Consider the following 22,044-nt stretch of genomic DNA (forward strand, 5'->3'; position numbering starts at 1 on the left):
TTATTGGATCAACTAAGCAGAAGCCCCGCCTTTGTTTTTATGTTGGAACCGCCACTGCCCATTCAAATTTCATCTTTATTGAATAAACTTTAAAAAAACAAATATAGCCGTATAAAGAAGTCCTGTAAATAAATAAAATTGATCATAAAACAATCTTTTATCGGCTGTTTCTGTTAGGGGTCAGATCAGTAGTTTCCATCATAAACAATTTTGTCCCTTTTAAAAAGAAATAGCACAAGTTAGTTATAATCTCTTTATTTCTATGTACAACGCTGATGAACCACGCCAAAAATACACATGAACAGAGCAAAACAAAGACCCATTTAGTAAAATGGCTTCTGGAACAAACTGCTTGGAGTGCAGTGTGTGTGTATGATGTGTTTTCATTAGCTAGGGCCTATATGGCTTTAAAAGCTTCCCTCTCCGATTCATCATCATGACAACCCTGACAATGTTTAACCACAAGAGTTGAAATAAAAACATGTTAAGGTAAAACAACATTTTTGGAGGATGGTTGAAACTGTTTAAAACACATTACAATCAGTAACAGCACAGTTGTTTTGGAAAATATATTAGCTGAGCTCAGTTCATCCTATACAGGGGCAATTTATCACACTGACACTTCAGCTTGAGATGCAAAAAAAAAAATAAAACGCAACGTAGCATCCATTCTGCTGAGGCCAGGCTCAATTACACAGGTTACATGTTGCCGACACCTCCTAAACATTTAGCGAGGCAAAATTCTGTCTTAAAAAAACAAATGCAATTTAACGTTAAGGTATTCACTGCACAGCGATGATGATGCTTGAATTTCTTCACATCATACAGAATTTATTGCATTATTCTCTGACTTTGTGTACATAGATTGGGAACAGAAGGGTAATGATCACGTTGGATCTTCTCCGTCACATCTGCCCGCTGCCATGGTTGTACGTAAGCATGCATTCTTTGCTGAGGATCTCATTTTATGATAACAAGTGGCTGAGGAACCAAGCAGAACATCTTACACAGTCACACACAGGGCCACACAAGCAAAGTTGGGCACTAGTTCTTGCGCCATGGCTGTATGTGTGATCTTTGATACACTTTCCAGAGACTGTCAGGTTGTCCTAATGGTGGTAGTCTTTTTTGCTGTGTGGGCGATTCCCCAGTATGTGATCCACTTCTGAGGCGATGCCCGCTGTCATCTTTGGAATCACCTAGAGTTCACACAGCATTGCTTTAATATGTGATCAAACACTGACAACACTTGCCTGGAAAAAATATTTTGAATTGAATGGTTTTTGAATTTTGAAGATTCCACTGGAATTAATAGAGATTTTAAATCAACCTGAATGGCTCCGAGATTCTCTGTTAACTGGTTTGGATTGGAGGAGCCCAACAGTACTGAGCTCACACCTTCATTCCTCAGACACCATGCTGAAAAGAACAGATGGATCAACTTGATTAAATCATGTGAGTGAAATCAAAGCAGCGGGAGACTTTTGATTTTGCAAACACAAAGATTGCAGGGATTGCAATTTTGGGAGATAAAGTTTAGAGTTCTTAAAAATAATGAAGTCTCTCACCGATAGCAAGTTGGGGTAACGTACAACCAAGCTTCTCCGCTATATGAGCCAACTCTTTCAGCTTGGCTTGCTGTTTTCTTCCATCCTCACTCATTATTTTCTCCCTTAACCACTGGTATGGCTTGAAATGAGATTTAAAAAAAAAAAAAAAAAGATTAGGATAACTAAACGGCATTAGATGCTTGTACCCGCTGTTTGGGAACAAGGCTGGTGGTCAAAATGAAGTTCAACTTGTACCTTCATGGAGGCCCTGGAGGACTCGGGCACCCCATTGTCATATTTGCCAGTGATGATGCCGCAGGCCAAAGGGGACCATGAGACCACACCAACACCTGTGATGAAACAATAAATAGGTCGAGGTGAAAAATACGAAGGATTTCAAGGGAAGATAATGAAAGTCAAATCTACCGATTTTATGGTAGAGCTCCGGCAGCTGTGTTTCCACTTTTTCCCTCTGGAAAAAATGATACTCGGCCTGTTCACAGACTGGTGGAATGAGATTGAATTGCCTGGCCACTGAGTAAGCCTCCTAAATAAAACAGAAAGGAATTAAATAGTAATAATAATAATCCTATGCATGTGCAATTTTTTTTTGTTACATTATACTAAAATTGCTTTTGCGCCAAAAAACTCACCATGATCTCCATGGCAGACCACCGTGATGTTCCCCAGTACATGGACATGCCCTGGTTGATCACATGACTCATGGCTCTCACGATCTCTACATGCACATGTAAAAGGGACATTATGTTAAATATAAATTGTTTCTTTATTGTGCACACAAAGTAACTATTTAGTGAAGACAACAAAAGAGCCAAGGGGAGTTAAATATATATGATATTGCTTTTGTCTCTAATCGACCTTTAAATGTACTAATAAACCATCTGCCATTGTGGCAATTGGATGCAAGTACTGAAAATCGGTATGAGAAGAGAACACAGCAGGGTATGATTAAAAAAAAAAAAAAAAAGTGGTTCTTTTTCTTTTCATCAGAAGTTCTCCCTCTGGGCCATCATGTGCCTCAGCGAGCGACAACGAGTCTATCTTCAATGTGTGCGTGCCAGTCTGTGTGAGTGGGTGAAGCAGGTGGGAGGACGAATAACAGCTCCCAAAACATGGGGAGTGATAGAGCCGGAAAATTGTAAAACCTGTTCATCGAATATCCTTTCTATGTATAACAAATGGCGCAAACTAAAAAATGTAACTTGGATCGCAAACATATCTACGGATCCCTCCAACAGGTTCATAATGATGTCTCCAACAACAGATGTCCTTGCAGCTTTTGGGTGAGATATCCAGCAGTCATCATCACACAAGAACATTGTGGGTGATATTTTGAACATGTGACAACCGAATTATGGACTCAAACTGATGATACAAAGCTTTTCCAAAAAGTAGCTCGATATTTTTGGAAAAATAAGATGCAATACTTAATTTAGTTAATGTATAGTAAAAGTATACACACACCCCTAATTGCCATTATACAGTATCTCTTTATTTATAGGATATATATATATATATATATATTTTTTTTTTTTTCAAGATTATTTATATATTATATATACAGTAAATATATACTTTTTTAAAATTACCTTTAAGTGTAGTCAAGATTATTTCCAAGAATGTTTCTTGATTGTTCCTAATCAAAATAATAATAATAATAATAATTGGGGGGGAAAAAAAGAATGACTGGCGATGACAATATGAAATGTGAAAAAGATTCCAGCGATGAATAATCATGGCGTATCTAGAGTACATTTAAAGTGTGAAAATTCATGATGACTAATTTAAAAATCCTGGACCACTCCGAAGATATGTGATTAGTCGTGACGCGAAATAGTCTTTGAATACTATTATAATGGATTTGAGAAAAGGAATCCCCAGCGAAATCTCAGGGCAGAGCAGATTGATTTGCGAATGCAGATGATTTATAATGGATTTTATTCATTACCAGTCTCTTCATCTGCCTCTCTCTGGCATAATCTCACATTAAGTTAATTGAATGAGTTCAATGTTCTGGCACTTGGGTCCGTCAAATAAAAATGACGAGGAGTCTGACTGCAGGCTAGACAGTCTATTAAAACAACAGAACGAGCTGGACATTGATGCATGCTTTTTGTTTTCATTCTCCCTCAGGTGCTGTCCCATCAATGATACCGTAACGAGAGTACTTTATGGTTTCTTGCTTCACAAAATGATTGAAAAGCCACTTTTAAAAAGCGGTTTTATACCATGCCATTACTCACAGCGAAAGGTGCAACTATAAAGTGCCTTAAAAAAAGAAGATGGAGCCTGTCAAGCTTGTTGGATCAGAGCAGTGATTGTCTTTGTTGTCCTGAAAGCTAGATCAAGGATCAACCAAGGGTAAAGAACAAAAAAAAAAAAAAAAAAAAAAGAGAGTGATGAGAGAAGAAAGGCGCCGATTGTAACAAACAAAGACTTTGCCCCCATTACATCACTTTTTGCTGCCTTGAGGAACATGAGTTGCCTGGCACAGAGTCAGGGACACTCAAAGTCACAGAAGCAAATACAAACCCAAACAGCACCTTTGTAAAGCCTGACAAAATTCAATTGAAGAGAAGTCCCTGGCACAAAGCTGCCACAAGATGGCGCCAAAGGAATCTATTTCTATTAGACGGGGCTCTGGCCTGAGCATATAAACAATGCAACAGGTGAGTTTTTCAACAAATAACGCAGAATAGGTGAGGTAAAGCACAGGAGAAGTCCCTGGCACAAAGTTGCCACAAGATGGCGCCAAGGGAATATATGTATATTAGACGGGGCTCTGGCCTGAGCACATCAGGTGAGTTTTTCAACAAATAATGCAGAATAGGTACCAACATTGATGAGGTAAAGCAAAGGAAGGGATGGTAGAATGGTGAAGGCACCACCGAGCGTTGGAGGAATACAACACTTGAGAGTCTGACCCAAAAATACACCAGCTTCCCCCAAGGGGACCAGATAATCCTGCTTCTGAAGAACAGGGAGGGCTCGGAGACCCTGTGGAAAGTGCTGATCCCACCGAGACCGAAAGAGAGTGACACCCGTGGGCAAAAATAGAGGACGAGAGTCGAAGCGAACTGGTCCGATTAGTGGAGATGCGTGGATGTGTGACAGAGATAGCAATGCGCCACTCAAATGCTAATCCTGTCAGACCACAGATCTGGTGAGGCTCTTCTAATATTTTCTCACCTTCTCAAGTTGCAGGACAATGCACATTGTCCCCGCCCTGAGCCTCGACCAACTGCCGACTGAACTCACTCCAACCCGGCAAGCACTTACCCTCCATGGGGGTGTTGTTGTCTGGTCGGTTGGCAAAAACCACATCCACGTACTCTAGTTGCATCCTCTGAAGAGAGCCTTTTAAACCTGGAGTGAGAACACAGACATAGTGAAGATACATTTTCATATACATACAACTAAAACTAAAATTTTGGGGTCACCTAAATGTTGCCGTTTCCATCAAAACACAGTTTTATACAAATACGATATTTGACATAAAAAGTAAACAATTGAATTTGTGTAGTTAGTCTACTCATAAATTGTATCTGCATCCAGATGATTTTATTTTCTGCAACCACTTGACAAAATGAAATTGAGCAAATTCAATAATTTGTGTGTGGAAAACTTCATATAAATAATATTTGTATAAAACAGTGTTTTGATGGAAACAGCAAAATTTAGGTGACCGAAAAATTTTATGTATGGAAAAAAAAATCAGTAATTGTTCAAATAAAGGGCTCACTAATATTCCTTATTCCTAAATAAAGCACAGCAGGATAGACTATAGAAGATATCAGGAGACTATTCAACGTATGTCCCATTTCACACGCAAACAAGAACAGATGGAAGATGAAAAGCTGTCACAAATGAGGGCAGTAAATTAATAGATAGTCACGGCGAACGGCATCTGCGGTTTCCACCGTTTGAGCGTTCGAGGCAGATTAGAGCCGCAGGCTTCCTCGGCAGCCACTAATCCCAATGGAGATTTCACCGTCACTCTCCATTGTACATTCCCCAAATCTAAAACACCCAAAACATGAATCCTAATCTGAGCCTGCACCATCACAGTGAGCACCATCCTCTGTAGTGTAGATTATTTTAAGTAGCTGTGATGGGGAGGCTATTTTTGGACCACGATGTTGAACAACAAAGATTCTGGTGTCTCCTATGAATAATAGATTTGAATTCCACAAAAGTGTCTTTTGAGAAGATGACCTAGTCAAGGAATCATTGTCTCCTCTGGGCTAAATTTCAGAGAAGATGCCAAGAAAGACTTATCTTAAAGCACTGCTCATTTGTGCTCCTCATTAAAAGCATTGAGTCACAGGGCAAAACTCAATTTGGTGCTTAATTGATCAACCACCCAAGGCAGGGATAGTCAACATGCGGCCCGGGGGCTGTTTGTGGCTCCCGACCACACATTGAGTGGCCCCCTGGTAAAATAAATAAATAAATAAAAAATTAAGAAGAAAAAAATATTAAATAAATTAAAAACAAATAAATAAATGTTATTCACCAGAGCCAAAAAAGTATTTAAAAAAAACACAGCTAAACATATAATATACATTTTCCAAGACAATATTTCCTGATAAATAAAGAAGCATTCAAATTTAGGAGGTCCATACCAATACTTGTCAATTATTTTCTCTTATGCCCTCCTCCCAGGAAGAACATATTTCTCGCCCACCCCTAAATCTCCTCAGTGACTATAAATAGTATCATTTGTGCACCTCTGCATAATATCCTAATCAACATGTTCCTTGGGGTCTTTGCTGCTTTAAGATATCTAGATTAGGTTTCAGACTGTCACTGGTATATCCACCCCAAGATGCCCTCAACAATGCCGCTTGAATGTCCTCCGTGCTTCGTACACAGAAACTCTCACTTGTTTGAAGGAGAAAGTTGGAGTAGCTGCTGTGAATGCTAATCACGGGAGTCAGAGCTGAGTCACTGCGAGAGGTGCAATGCGCAGTGGGCTGGAAGGCATGTTAGGAGGAGGATTGGGAATGTATGCGAAAGTGAAGTTGAAAACATTGCAATCATGGGTTAATGAGTACCAGAGGAACAAAACAGTCCATCACATCCTGAAGTTGTTTCAGATGTATTGAATAGAAAATGCCTCCACTTAGCATGACACTTCATTTTTCACCTGCACACACTTTATGTGGCCCAATAAAAGTAATGTATCAGCAGATTTGCATTTGTAGATACATACTGAGACTGGCACTATATTTACTATATTTTTTAACTTGTATTTTTTAACTTTTTATTCTATTTGTTGTATTTATCTTATTTTTTATCTTTGCACTGATCGGTTGGCACTTTTTAAATTTTGTTGTACATGTGTGACAATGACAATAAAGATCTATTCTATTCTATATTTTTCAAATCAGAGTGCCAAGTAACTTTCTGAGAAATGTTTTTGCACACATTTCAAATTTGCCAATATTTTTTTCTCTAGTATGTCCGAATTTCAAACTCATAACAAGACAAGATTACATGAATATAATATGTAATATCCATTCATGTCCAATTAATTAATTATCTACAAACTAATAGTAGTAATTTAAAATAAAAAAAAATCCACTTCCTTGACAAATTGAACAGCAGATGCCATTAAATTCCCCTAATTAATTAATAATTAATTTATTGTTTCATCACACTGTTCTCACTCAGACAGCTGTTGCAAACTGCAGGATGCAGTCATTGTTTCCTATAAATATCTCAGAACAGACAGGACAGACGTCAGGGAGGTTGGAACTTGCAAAAGTGTACAGAAAGACAGATGAGGTGAGTTAGGCAGAGAAAAAAGGAAAATCAGGAAAGGCCAACAGGGATCAGAGTAATGGGGTGTCGTGAAGGACAAATCAAGAGGAGAGAACATCTGTCACCTTCAATGATGTGTTTTCTGTTGAGGCCTCTCTCTGTCTCAGCCCTAGAAAATGAGGCAAAGAAATACGTGAAAACACAAACATGACCATTTAGTGGACATCAAAAGTCTACACACCCCTGTTAAACATTTTTTTGCAGAGGAAAAAAAATGAGACTAAGATGATTCATTTCAAAAATATTATGTTATGGTTCAAGTAAACAAAGTTTGAACTTTTTTTTGCTAAAGGATGTTTGGCGCAAACATGACTTAAGTGAAGCATGGTAGTTGGCCTTGTTCATGCTTCGGGGTTGTTGTGGGCTCTTGGAAAAACTGTAAAAAATTATGGATAGTTTGAAACAGCAGTCAGTGCCAGCAAAAATCCTCGAGGCTTCTGATCGTAAAAAATAAATGTCAAGAAAAGTTGACTAGAAACAACCAAACTTGATTTAGGTTAAATCGGCCACTTTAAGTGTGATGGGTCATAATAATTTCTTTTATTTTAATTTATTTATTCTTTTATTTAATTTCTATTAGTGTTATGTCACAAAAATTGTCATTTGAACAGGGGTGTGTAGACTTTTTATATTCTCCGTAAATAAAATAATGAAGCAGATGAAAGCCGACAAATGTGGAGAAAGAAAAACACAAGTTTAGTAAGTCAACCTTAAGACAAACCGCCTTGCAGTGTTGATTTTACGGCGACACTGAAAACAACATTAGCATTCCAACCTGCTTTTCACTGTAATTGAAATTCGATATGCACGTTCAATTTCTGTATGCAGCTACTCTGCAGGGAGAACCTAAATGCTTCTCTATCCTGTTGGAGAGCTTTATACTTTCTATAAGTGCATATTACTACCATTTATTTTTCTTTTAGTTGGCATTGGGTAATAATTGTGTAGTCCAAGCATAATATGTCATGATAATTGCAAGCATCCGTGGCTCATTTAACTTTTGAACGCAAGAGTTCAATCAAAAGAAAAAAAAGCTATACAGAGTACAACGGGTGTTAAGTGGCTCGTTTTTATAATATATTCCACAGCGGAGCCTTGAGCTATTTTATGAGTTTAATTTGTTAATTCGCCCAGGTCATCCTCTCATTAAGCTGTTAGCCATTCTTTACAGAAGATAAAGAATTTACGCAGTCAATTGTTAGCCCATATATGGCATTTCCAATTATTTTTTCGACTGTCATGAGTTATGCGGCTTGATTAAATAAGTAATTGTTTAGGTTTTGTTTAGTTTGACAACCACCTTCAAATGTCAATAAACAGCTTGAAGCTTCTTTTTTAAGCATTGTTAGCAAACAGCTGCTTGTCGGGAAGTGAGTTAAAATCATTGGCAGCAGCCTATATCCAAAATCTCCTTATCCGGGGTATTTATATCTCAAGGTGCCGCCGTGCTATTATTTTTAATTTGACCGACCCACTTGCTGCAGTTGTATAGTGTGATGACCTGCCTTAGATAATGTGATGGAAAGAAGAAAAATGTGACGAATACAGGTTGAGCACAGATTGCAGCAAAAGCAAACAAGACAAACAATAGAAAGAAGAAGTGAGGGCAATTTATGTTACTTGTGGGTTTAAAAAAAAAAAACAACAACAACATTTTGCCATCATGCTCTCACGTGTACACACGCACACTTACTTTCCTCCCCAGTAGAGTTTTGTGGTGATCACCAGACTGGATCGCCTAAGGGAAGACAAAGACACTTTTAAAAACCATGACCAATTGATTTGAATGTTATTCTCTCAAATTTGGATTCCACCATTTCTGCTTGTCAAGAACATAACCAACCATAAACGTAGGCTAGAAGAATAAAGCAATATGAGTGACAATATAACTTTTTCTTCTAAATGGTTAATAATTAATGATTCATAATTTTATAACCTCTTTTATGGAATTCTTTAACAGTATTTTAGTCTAAATGTAATTTTGCTTGTGCTCTATTCAAGAGGAAAAAACAAAGAACATATTACAGGTTATAAAAACAGATGAAATAAAATGTAACAATTGTAAACGTAAAATTGAGGAATGAGTAACACAACACAATATTTGTTAAACGTGTAATTAATCCTCTTGGATTAAAACCTCATGTTCTCTAACGAGGCATTGGAATGAGTAACGAAGATGACAAATGGTAACTTGGCAGCATGGGAACGCCATTCCTGGCTGTGTCAAAGAAAGGCCAGATTGCAATAGCAAACAATGTAAACAACCCATTCCACGCAGATGTTAATTTACAAAATGGATTGGGAATGCGTACGACTTCGCGGCATATACATTACCTCCAGCATTTTTTCCTGATGATGTTTCCCAAGATTATCTCTGCTCTGTAAACAAACCAAACACCACGGGGCACAAAAGATAGAAAGGATGATTAGATCCAAGCCATTTATTTCAGCGTTCGACTCTTATCTAATATCGAGAGCGCTAAATATATAACATCAAAATCACAATATTATTCCTGCTCATTATTTACAGAGTCAGAAAAAAAACATGATCATAATGGTTAGGAATACATTGTGAGATGAATAAAATCTGGTTTATCGCTAAATCGTACCAAAAAAAAAAAAAACAATCACTCACTTCCCGCCTGAATACACCTCTGCAGTGTCAAACAGGTTGACCCCGCTCTCATACGCAATGGTCATCAGCTGCTCGGCCACCTGACACACACACAACGATGGGTTCCCCTTATGAACTTGAATGCGCATACACATGGGTATTTTGCAACCACCCACTCGGCTAGAAACTTCAAAAAGACGGGCCGTGAAATTCCCTCGGGAATTGAACTAATCATCAAGTCTGTAGGCTGCATGCTGATTACGTTTGCCCTTCAGCTAATCGGAGCCCTGCGCAGATGAATTAAACTCAATAGACGGCGTTTGTGCATAATTCATATTTTCAAGTTTTGTCCGTTACCGTACAATCTCTATCCGTTCCTCAGTTCAATTGAGTTCACAAGAACAACAGGCATCCATTCACGTCTTTGGTGTTTTGTCAATGAAGTCATTTTACAAATGTGCCAAATGGCGGACATTTAATTGGGTGTCACAAGAGCTCAGTCGCTACACTTGGGTGGAATAATGAATGAGTCAGAACATCTGCTGGTGGCTTATACGTAATTGCTGAAGGATGGAACTTGAAAGGATGTCTTACCTCATCTGAGATCTGACCCCCGAATGTCACCCATGTGCCTGTTGAGTCACACAACAATGTCAAAAAATGCTCAAACCATCGGAGCCAAATGTTTAATCCGGTGGGCTTTACAGCATGTCTTAGAATGTCATGTTTATTTTTAGACTTGACTGAGGCAAAAAAAGAATCTGCATAAATTAACCACATGCTGACTTTGAGGTCAACTCCGTTTATTCCTCAGAAGGGAAATTACTCAAATTTAGTATATATATGTTTTATGATATCGATGATAGGAATTTTTATGCACGTATTCAACTAGCTTTGTATTTATTGCTTTTCATGGTTATTATTATGATATATTATCATTTTGCTTGTCAGAAATGAATTCTTTAGTTCATCTTTCAAGTTATATTTAAAGTTGAGGAATGTTTATGTTTTAAAAATCAAATTTTTTTATTAATCATGATTTCAATAGCAGTCCAAAATGATTTTGATGAATATTTGTTCCAATCATGGGCCAATCCTACTTCAAGTCAAAACAAATACATTGGATCAAAAAAAAAAAAAAAAAAAAAGACTTAAGTTGGGGTACTGTAAATATTTGATTTCCCGAGGAGATGGAGTTTCCATTTCAAATAATATCACACTTTTTTTGGGAATACTACTGTGTTGCTGTTTTGGTGTGTTGTGGCCACATTCCTTCAAATATCACTGCACAATATGATGACCAATCATATTTTCGGAATTTTTGCCAAAAATGTGTTTCTGGGTCAGTGGTAGTGGAAAAACATGCGAGCATTTCATTGCTGCTCTGCTGCCTTTTTGGCGCCAAGGCACACACATGCTGTTGTAGCGCTTGCACACACACACATTTATATACTATATATATATATGATAAATGTTTGATGAGCAATAATTGTGCACTACTACCGATCAAATATTAAAAAGGAAATAACAGCTTGGGAACACATTTGCATGGTCTTACATTCAATATGTATGAATGATGCATGAGATAAGATAATGGGAGGAGAAAAAAAATACTTCTGTGCCTGTGCCTTGTTCTCCCTTAAGTCAAATTTGCACTTGACTGCTTGTGAAATCATTACATGTGCACTCTAACGCTAATTAAATGTACTCACCCAGGCCCAAACAGGACACACGCAAACCAGATTTCCCAAGATTCCTGCAGAGGGAAACAGAATATGACTAATGTCACTTGTGTTTAATGCTCCCGGATGCTAGTTGTTGCATGTGACAGTACTTGTCGAGCATCTGTGTTGCACTGATTGGGTCATGTCATTATCACGGTCTGCCTTGACTTCCAAGTTGAACCATCTCCCATTGCCAATTATTGCTTTATTCAGCACTGAGGTTAGCTTCACTTCCAGTTCAGAGCTTCACTGTCATTTCCTATTAATTCCGAGAAAGATGAGCTAAGAGATGCAGATGATTTACCATCAGAGTGCCAAAAAGAAGAGGAAGCACAAGAATGCAAAAATTAAGATGGACTTGTTTTTGCACACTCATCAAAGCTGAATTTAAAGAAACAAATATTTACCATTTTTAATAAAATAGATTTTTCATTTTTTTGGGGCTATGAAAAAAAATTGGAAAAAAAAAAGCTAATTTGGCAAATTTAGAAAATGATCCAAAATTAAAATTCAAATTAAACGAGAGGAATATAAGAAGATCTGACTCATTAAAAGTAAACCAAGGAGACTGACCCAAATGCAAGTTTGGGAAATAGCATGGGAAAGTTGGATGTGAGGCCTCCTTTCTTTGTGATCAATAATAAACGGGGTGCTCTGATTTGTGTGTGTGTGTCAGTGTGTGACTTCTAAAAAAGTATCTGAGGATGTAAATATTTAAAAATCTCATCATTTTGGAATTGTACTGTGAAAATGTGTAAATTCTAAGATGTCATGAATGAATCATTCAATAAATGTAGTCAAAGGAGGTAAACATGCCAAATATCTCTTACATTTAGGAATTTTATTGTGAAAGAAATGTTAGAAGCAGTGTGTGGACCTAGCACAATGCCATGAATGATAAAACGTAAGCACTTTTGGACATTTGGAGGCCAACTTGACTGTGCAGACTTAAGACATCAACAACTTTTCAAGCTAATGAATGCGCCTCAGTTTCTCATGGTTGGATGCTGCCCCAAAGAAGCCTTGAAGAAAGATGACAAATGAGTCACTTGAAGACGCCCACTCGCACAAAACCTGTCACCACTTATGAGCATCCCGCCAGCCAGCCGCTATCCAGTATGGAGCTTCTATTCCGACATGATTCCATTCCAACGTCGACATCGAGCTAATAAATCAACATCTGGCTGAGTTATTGCTCTTAAATCTTCGGAAAAATTGCCTCCTACTGTATAATGTGTTTGCAAAAAACCCCTTTTTTTTTATCAGTTTCCTTACTCAAATTTATGATTACCTTTTTGCCAGGTAAATAAATCATTGCAGACAAAACACTGATGGGCAGAAAAAGGATTAGCGAACACCCGCCTTTTCTGCTCCCACTCGTTTTCCTAACGGGCATCACAAACCAGCAGGGAGAAAGATCTCTTCAATCGCAACAGATAATAAGCTGTGGGGAAATAGAGCTATTTGAAATGAATAGATAATAAACCTAACTAAAAGGAAACAGGGCAGATACAAGCAACAGACTCGTGGGGTTGCAAATGGCAACCTCAAGTCCATTCTATATGACAAAGAACGGCAAACAGAGAATGACAGGCGGCTGCCTACAGGCTGGTGCACAGTGCGCATGCTTGAAATGTGACAGCATTCTTTGTGTTCACTTCCAAGACTGCAACAATTGGAAGTCCATCAGACAGTTTGATTACATTTCGTGTCCCCGAAAAGGACATTTCATTGCTGGCAACAAAAGTGGGCACACCTCTAGTGGAAATGTCCAAATTGCATCCAAAATGATCATATTTTGTGTAACTACTCATATTTTTCAGCACTTTCATTCCCAGAGCCTCACACTGGAAGTCTTTTGATGACATCATAGAGCTCCATGGTGAATTGCAGAGACCTCTGCTTTTTTTTGTCTGAGGGTGCCCCCGGAGATGTTCAATAGGGTTTAGGTCTGAAGAAGAAAGGCATTAATGGATCATTTCAAATCCAAGCTGTTGACTGTGTGAGCTTACAAATATTGAAACCATCTCGCTTCAAAATTTTCTAACAAAGACGATAAAATGATGTGTGTGGGAAAAGCTACGAAGCTCTCCACAGTGAGTAGCCCGCATTTCAGAGCTGGTGGCCTGTGGGTTGAATCTTTATTGAAGAACATGTGGGCAGATCTAAAGTGCTTGATTCACTGTGTTGTGAATTTCAGATTCAGCCCCCCACCCCCCACCTACCTTCACACAGAAAGTATGTCAGAAAATCCCCTAATGTGTATATACATTTAAAATTATTGAATGGATGAGCAACAGATAATAAATTCCCACCAACGAAATGTGCACAAGTCCAAATCATTATATTCTCAAAGCATCATCGCCATGTTTCGTATCTTTTTCTTGGTTTCCAATTATCTTTATAATTACAGTCTGTTTTCTACAAAGAAAGGATGACTTGACTCTACTCGAAAGCTATTACGCTCGAGTAAAACAATCGGTGTTTCGATTAGAACGCAAAATGTGTCGAAAGTGTTGGCTAATTTAACCGAGAGCAAGGACATTTCGGTATTAGGAGAGGCTTGTTTGCTCTAGGCTCACATAAATGCAGCTCAAATGCTCAGTGTTCTAACACCAGTCAGTTAATTAATATTTAATTTATTTAATTTATTTAATTTATTTAATTTATTTAATTTATTTATTTAATTTATTTTATTTATTCATTTATTTATTCGTTCACTTATTTATTTATTCATCTATTTATTTATTTGTGTTTTTATGCCCTTTCTATAATGTTTTAAGATGCCACAATATGGCTCCAAAGACCTGGCGAGTAGGAAAGTAGTAATCGGTTTCAAGGCAGTATGTTGAAGTGATCCATCTTGACTGATTGAGAAGTTTTTTTATTTTGCGTAGGAGCTCAGTTTAGCCTAGGTTCTCTGCGCCGTCATGTTTGTGCCAGTTTTTAACTTTGTGAGTAAGAAAAGGTCAAACTGCCACGGAAGGTTTGCGCGTGAAGGACCCTGCAGTTAGAGATGCACTATTTTGGGGTCGCCTTGACAACCATAAACGCTGCAGGTGGTTGCATTATTAGTTTATGCTCGGCATCTTCTTTTGCTTTGACTTCCTACGCCTTCGGATGCTCCCGCTGTGTCTCACACATCCAGTGCAAGTACATTATTGGCTTATGTATGGAAGGTAGCAAGTCAATACCAACAAAACACTTACAAGCGTGTCTGTCAGGGAAAATATTCTTAGAAATGGAACCTTTTTTTGATTTTCAGGGATAGGGATGAGATTTTTTTGTGCCTTTGAGAGGCGGGGCTAAATGGGTAGCATTTGATGTTGCTGCTTGTGTGCTCACATTTCGCTCTACTGTTGCACCCTCATATTTGTCTTAACTACTGTTTTGGGAAAATAGATTTATCTTCTATACTAGGAAGGTCTGACTATCAACTAGTTAGCAGTGGAACAAAATACCGTGCTTTCTAAAGATGGCACCAAAATGATTGAAAACAACAGGGGCCCCAAAGTTGACCCCTGTGGAACACCCCATATGACAATATGGCAGAGTGGGATTAAACCAAAAGTCCTGTCAACCAAACAGGCCTTTAACAAAAACTCTGGCCCCAGTCGAGGTCTCAAACCATCACTGGTCTCAACAGAACGAATCATCATCGTACTTGGGGGTGGCGGTGGGCTGCAGTTGCCATGTCGTTATGGAAACGAGATGAGATTGAGTGAGAAGCTTATCGCACATTTTGTTATGTTTTGCTGATTGCTTCTTTTTCATCAGCTGGTTCCCAATTTTTTTCTGGCCGTCCTCTTTTGTCATTTTGTGACAAACTACCAACCACTCACTAGGCCCAAAAGATGGTGGAAAGTTAAAAGCCAAGCCATGTTCAAAATTGAGAGCCCACTCATTGAGAGAAGTGTTATTTACTCAGCCCATTACACTTAGCACTATATTATTACGTAAATCAACTGCTCAATTGAGGGACTGCCAAGTACCTTTTCAACAGTTGCAAATGTGGACAAGTGTGCGGATAAAACAAACGTAATAAACCAATTGATCATTTTCTTCACATTCAGTTGGTAAAAAAAATGTAAATCTGCTCAAAGATCATCTTCTTGTTCCTCAGACAACGTGGCCGCTCACCCACACCCTCCCACTGAACGCCTGTTGCTCATCTCCATATTCATCTCATCCTTGCCACATCATCTCATGTTCTCATTCATTCCACTTAGTACTCCACAGTTTCGAGAACAAGAATGGAAAAGCTTACCGGTACTTCATCCCGGTGAGTTTGGCGGTGGACTCCTTGAGATTGTGATGGTAGCGATGGGTGAAGGAACCCAGGCTGCGAGCTATCAGGGCCACGGTGCGAAATCGGGCTCGGGCTTGGCTGGTAGTGTTGGGGCTGGTGGTGTTCTGTTTGCTGTGCTCTCCGTTGCGCGGGGCCTTCAGCCCATGGTCTGTGCACGCGAAAGACACCTGCATGGCTGTGGTCACCGACAAACGCCGCAGCCACTCGAGCTGCTCCGACGTCGGGCTAGCTGCTCCTTTTTAGGATGATGTGAAGCTGAACGTCTGGGCCAGCTTTGCTCACAGTTGTGGAATCTCATATGGAGGTCACAGGCAGGGAATGAAGGAGCGTGATGTGAGGCGTGGAGAACTTAAACTGATGGAACAGCCATCCCATCCTGACTGGAGCGTGAGGACATATGAGATCCTGCAAAATGTTGACTCCACCTAAAATGTGAGGAAAAACGAAAAAGGAAAGGCTACTTATCTTTTACAGCAACACGTCATGTTTATCCCTGAAAAGTTACAGTAACTGTTCCGATTTCTGTCACCCACAACACAAATAGAGTAACACTGCATTGCCAAACATCTAAACGCAGCAACAAGCTCTCCTGCTGGAAAACTCAAACAATCTTCCACACACAAAATTGCAAAAAATTCCAGATTCTTACATGCAATGAGTTGTCATGAACGTCTCTCGGATGACACCGCTGATGCGAGTCCACCTTTGAGGTCTCGTCAGACCCGATAAGCCACAACCAGCTGCGTCCAGTCCCAGAAGTCCCCTGCAAGGGGTTCAGCAACCCCGGCGTGGAAGCGAAAGCGCTGGGCTTGATGATGAAAGGACCCTGGAATGGTGGAAGACAAGCGGAGAGGAAGAGGAGGAGAAACTAAGACGCATGGCAGCTCACTCGAGCAAGAGGACGGCGAAGAGCGGCGTGCGGCGAGTGTAAAGAGTCTGAGGGGGAGAGTCTGACTGGAAGAACTGCGGTGTTTTGCTCTGTGGTGCCACACAACCCGAGAGAGAGAGAGGGAGAAAGGGGAGGAGGTGTAAGTAAAACAGAGTTGATGGATTTTGATTTATGGGAAACCCCTAACCTCTGTCGTATGGAATAACCTACATGCTCATTCACTAAAACAATCTGAGGGCAAATGGCAAATCTGTCATCATGGCGCATGACCTCTTCACATTAGCCTTCCATCTGTGCCCCATTGCGCAAATGGTCTTTTCTCACTGAAAAGTACCAATCAAAAGAGACACGGGCAGATGGGGAGTCCACGTCGTGGAGTGAAGCGAAGGTGCGGGGAAATAAAGCACGATGAAGTGAGCAGTTGACGAAAGCGTCTTTACTTTCCTTCCCCCCCACTGAGCTGTAATGTGACAATGCAGGATTTCATGCTTCATTCAACACTCGTATATCTCCAGGCCAATGCAGTTTATTTATATCCTCTCGGTTGTGTTTGATGATGGCAAACGCTTGTGCAGCTAAAAAAACAAACAAACAAACAAACAAACATATTATATATATATATATATATGTATGAAAAAAATATAGTATAAAAAATATATATATATGCGTATATATATATAGATATATATAGTATATATACTATATATTTACCATATAGTATTAAAAAAATATATATAGTATAAAACATATATAGTATAAAAATACATAAATATATATAATAATTTTTTTATATATATACATTGAATACACATTATATAATATATAATGTATATATTAAAAAACATATATAGTAAAAAAAAAAAAAAAAAAATATATATATATATATATATATATATATATATATATATATATATATATATATATAGCAGACTGACCCAAGAAGGCATTTAGTCATCCGATCCCACAGTTCATATGTACTTGTAACAAGCCCTCATCGTTAATGTCACAAGCGCCTGCGAGGCTAAAAACGCTTCTCAACGTCGATCCCATTTCAAAGTGTGTCAGTCAAAAATCATCAAGTAGAACGTGACGATACGTTCTTGTGTGGAGTCCCCAGAGGAAAGAGACATTCATCCGGAAGCTAAGTTCTCTGCTTTAATTGCCCCAGTGAGACCTTCTGATCGAGTTATGTCAATTTTGTCACCAAGACACAGTCCTCACAAACACAGTGAATTTGCACATACTCTCTCATGCTATGTGCATTCTGGGCAATGAGATTAAAAGATAGTGTGACCTGACCTTATGTCTCACATCGAGTAGAGCATCTGGTAGTGAAGCTTAAATAGAGCCGCCAATGTTTCAGTCAAATCCATTAGATAACAAGTTGAACTCAAAATACTTTGATAGATCTTAAACTCATTTAAAAGGAGGCTCACAAGTGATCTCAATTTAAATACTTTTGAGGTTGAACATATATATATATATATATATAACATTTTATAAATAAATAAAAAATAAATATACATAAATATATATAAAATAAATCATGCCATACTATTATGCACGCCGATTCAAATAACCAAATGTGGTTCTCTGCCTGCATGATAAGGCACTCCAAGCATTTTGCAGCCTATGTAAAAATATGTCACCCGTCCTACTGAGTGTCTAACAAGTTTTTTCCCCACTATCAGTTCTACCCTCCTGTTGAGATTAAGAGCAAAAGCCTTTCCAAGCCGAGTGTGACGTCACTGATGCTGCAGTCCCAACGATCCCTCCTCCGGATCACTCCTAGCTTTAATGGTTTTTCCTCCGCGCCACGCTCGGAATCAACATTGACAGCTCGCATCCCCCCCACCATCCCCCTCCCACTCATTTTCAAGTCTATCTCAATGCAGCAGGTGATTTCCATGTGCGGTACATGTTGTGTGCCTCCTCAGAAGATGCCCGCAAAACACATTTTATAATATCAAAGAATGTGGAGCAGGCCTGGCCACTTTAGAGCGCCTCGTTGTTGTAAGGTGGAGAATTTCCGCAATGGTAGGTAGATACCAACCATTTTTAAGTAGCTATATTTTCGCAAAGCTCATAGGCATAAGAATAAAAGACATATTTATTATGCAATTTATGATGAATGACTCGCCAGCAAAGTCTGGACTTTGGGCATGTTGACTTTATTACTTCTTTAATTTGTAAAGGGGATGCAGCACAGCCTAAATGCTCCGAGGGTTGAATTTAGTAGAGTGCAATAAAGCGGTACGGAAAATAGATGGTGTGTATGGCGGTTTTAATAACAATAAAGAGAGAGAACAGAGGTTAAACAAATCACAAAAATGATTTGATGCCGCACTCGTTAGCTTGACACTGCATAAAAGTTTGGATTGTCTCCCTGTTTACAGTTCGAAGATATATTGCAATAGCTTCTAACAATTCAAAATAAGAAGTGAAAAACTTGTGGATATGATCAAAGCGTACCTGTAGAGCATATTGGCTTGGGAAAAAGCTCCTCCTAAGCTCCACTGGCTGCAAAGCTTCATAGAGGACAGCTGGTGGGATTGTGGAGTGCCAGCATTGGTTGCTCCTTTCTCCTCTGCCTGGTGAGCTGGATGGAAGTGTGACAGCAGCAATCCAGCATGGGCCTCCCCCACTCCTGAAATACATACGTACACAGTAGGCATGGATCATTCCCCGTAGGCTGACAAGACACTTTTAGGATCATCTTCGAAATGCTTTGTAAGAATGTGACCTGAATAGTCAAGTAAAGGCAAAGTGACATCTGTGAAAGTTTTGCTATGTGCACAAGAAAATCGATACAAAAGTACAATTAGGGTTCAAATATGAATGTCTTCATTTACGTACGTACACTGATTGCATTCATCCAAGGTCTCCTCCAAGTTAAGTACTTTGTTGACAGTATTACCTTGTCTTCATTAAGGTCAAGAGTACACAAAGGATAGCCATGCAAGTGAGAGATGCAGCCCAACAAATAAATACCTGGGTAAATATAAACATCCCTGCCTGCGTGGCTTGAGTACGTAAAACAGTATCTAATATATTCCATCAATCAGGATTAACCACTATGAAGCAATACCGTATGTCAACCAACCACAGCAGGAGCCATGACTGTATTACCAACCGTAGTCCATACCTGTGAGGTCACCTTTATTCTTAGCTGACGGACAAATGAAGACAAAGGTGGAATCTGCCTGAGCTCGGATCCATGACGGCTCCAGCAATACCAGCCTTCTCGTCTGGGAGGAGAGCCAAGCAAAGCCACGGGGATATTTTGGTCTGAAATATCTGCACACATCCGTTGCTGTGCATCGTCAGGAAAAAAAAAAAAAAAAGCAAAATTGCAGATTATTCAGTTAATCTGCTCTGGTAATACTATCAGGGAGAAAATTATGAAATGGTGTTACCTAAATTACACATGTGCATATTTTGCCAGTTAAAAAAACATTTAATAACAATTTGATTATTTTATTTTTATTCAAAATATTTATCATTTTTTTATTTTACAATTCAAAACACATTGGAATATAATAAATAAATATAGCAATGAACTTATATTTACATTTTTATACAATATTAAAGTAATTCTCAAACATCACAGTGTACAGTTCATCCAATACTGATTTGAACCTGTCTGCCCTCTAGTGGCCCAAATGTGACACTGCCACAACATAAGCAACAACGTGACCTAAACATAAATCTACACTTAAATATAACGAACGCAGCTATCCTAAAGGTGAATGTATACGTTTTCAATATGGCCATAAAATAGTTTTAACATTTTATTTATTTTTTTTAATTTGACGGTTGAGCAACAAATATGCCCACTTCATGTTCAGACCTGCGCCTGATATATTTGATAAGTAACAAAAGGGATTTACTAATAGGTCTAAATCGTCTAATGAGACATTCACCATCAATATCTCACAAAAATCTATCCTTTGCGATTCAATCAAATCATCAGAGCAGCAATGAACTTGGGTTGACCTTTTCTCACCCTTGTACTTCTTCTTTTGACGGCATCTCACACTTGATTCTCCCTCGTTTTAATTTACCCAATTTAGCAGAAGAGGAACTAAGAGTGCAACATTTTGTCACGCTAGCGTTAGCACAGGAAGGGCGCCGTCACACTTTCTTTCCTGTCAGCTATAGTTGACAAGCATGTGATCAATATTCCGTTAAACACACTTGCCTAGCCGTATAACAATAACTACTATTTTGCTCGACGCGACAGATGTTAAATTTTAGTTTGAATTTGAATGTTCATTGACTTTTGACCGACCATTGCTGTCGCTTATACATTACCGAAATAAAGTTGGTCACATTCGGTGCCCGTCTCGCAGTATCGACGGTGACAGTTGGAGGACAAAAGGTTCTTTGGTGAAGCGACAGAAGCGTCTCTTTCGGTCTTTTCATTCCCGCTGGCACTCTGACCTCCAGTCTGGGCAACGAGGGAGAGACACTCATTTGACGAGGCCTTAGCCGGAGACGCCAGCTACGGACGCAACAGAGGCCTCTCTGTCATGGGGCCTAGAAAACATGCGACGGGAAGAAGGAAGCGGCTCTCCTCGGCTAAACACACTTACTGGAAAAGCAGCCCGCTACTCAAACACTTCCATCAAGTGTTGCTGGAAGCAGACAAGCCAAGCCAAGATGGCCTCAGTTGTTTATTTACCTTGTAAACAAACCGTCCTTGGTGGAACTTATTAATTCTCATGTCACGAACGGTAAATGCCAAATGTCCAATTCAGCATTGAACGCTTCGTGAGAAGACCAAAAAAACAACTGCTGGGATAAAATACAGTAATCCCTCGTTTATCGCGGATAATTGGTTCCAAAAGCCACCCGCGATGAGTGAACCAACAAGAAGTACTGGGCAGGCTAACGAGTTAGCGGAAAGATGCTAATTCGCGATCGTGCTGGGCAGGCTAACGAGTTAGCGGAAAGATGCTAATTCGCGATCGTGCTAACACACGAAAACGGACTTCTAAAGGAACGTAAACGGACATTTGGAGCAATATTACATTATCTTAAAGGCTAGACGCGTTTCCTCTATTTAGAAGTTTTATTTGGACTTAAATGTTTTTTTAATTTGGAAAAAA

At 39.0% G+C, this 22,044-nt stretch overlaps 1 protein-coding gene across 2 annotated transcripts; it reads right to left on the reverse strand.

The window, feature by feature from the left end:
- Positions 1-239: 239 nt before the first annotated feature.
- On the reverse strand, positions 240-21,855 carry kcnab1b (potassium voltage-gated channel subfamily A regulatory beta subunit 1b). 2 transcript variants are annotated; one of them, XM_088396218.1, is made up of 19 exons: positions 21,529-21,855; positions 21,248-21,383; positions 20,079-20,246; positions 19,406-19,580; positions 16,694-16,870; positions 16,003-16,469; positions 11,724-11,767; positions 10,606-10,643; positions 10,033-10,112; positions 9,732-9,776; positions 9,091-9,135; positions 7,463-7,506; positions 4,851-4,937; positions 2,204-2,289; positions 1,977-2,097; positions 1,806-1,900; positions 1,569-1,689; positions 1,331-1,419; positions 240-1,199 (listed from the first exon to the last, which is right to left on the reverse strand). In XM_088396218.1, the coding sequence occupies exons 6-19, from the start codon at positions 16,215-16,217 to the stop codon at positions 1,110-1,112; spliced, it is 1,200 nt and encodes a 399-aa protein (XP_088252344.1). In that variant the 5' UTR covers positions 16,218-16,469; positions 16,694-16,870; positions 19,406-19,580; positions 20,079-20,246; positions 21,248-21,383; positions 21,529-21,855; the 3' UTR covers positions 240-1,109. The 2 variants fall into 2 exon arrangements, with proteins under 2 accessions (XP_088252344.1, XP_088252345.1); XM_088396219.1 differs by lacking the exons at positions 19,406-19,580; positions 20,079-20,246; positions 21,248-21,383; positions 21,529-21,855 and having other exon boundaries at positions 16,694-17,367.
- Between the last annotated feature and the right edge of the window lie 189 nt (positions 21,856-22,044).

This window comes from Syngnathus floridae, chromosome 14, assembly GCF_059516105.1.
Source record: "Syngnathus floridae isolate MCC-2025c chromosome 14, RoL_Sflo_1.0, whole genome shotgun sequence".
NCBI classification, from domain to species: domain Eukaryota; kingdom Metazoa; phylum Chordata; class Actinopteri; order Syngnathiformes; family Syngnathidae; genus Syngnathus; species Syngnathus floridae.

Coding starts and splice junctions, on each gene's coding strand:
- kcnab1b (XM_088396218.1), bottom strand. CDS start 16,217: ATGCAGGTGTCTTTCGCGTGCACAGACCATGGGCTGAAGGCCCCGCGC. Junction 9,777..10,032: donor GAGGTGTATTCAGGCGGGAA/GTGAGTGATTGT, acceptor GTTTGTTTACAG/AGCAGAGATAATCTTGGGAA. Junction 7,507..9,090: donor AAACTCTACTGGGGAGGAAA/GTAAGTGTGCGT, acceptor CTCATTTTCTAG/GGCTGAGACAGAGAGAGGCC.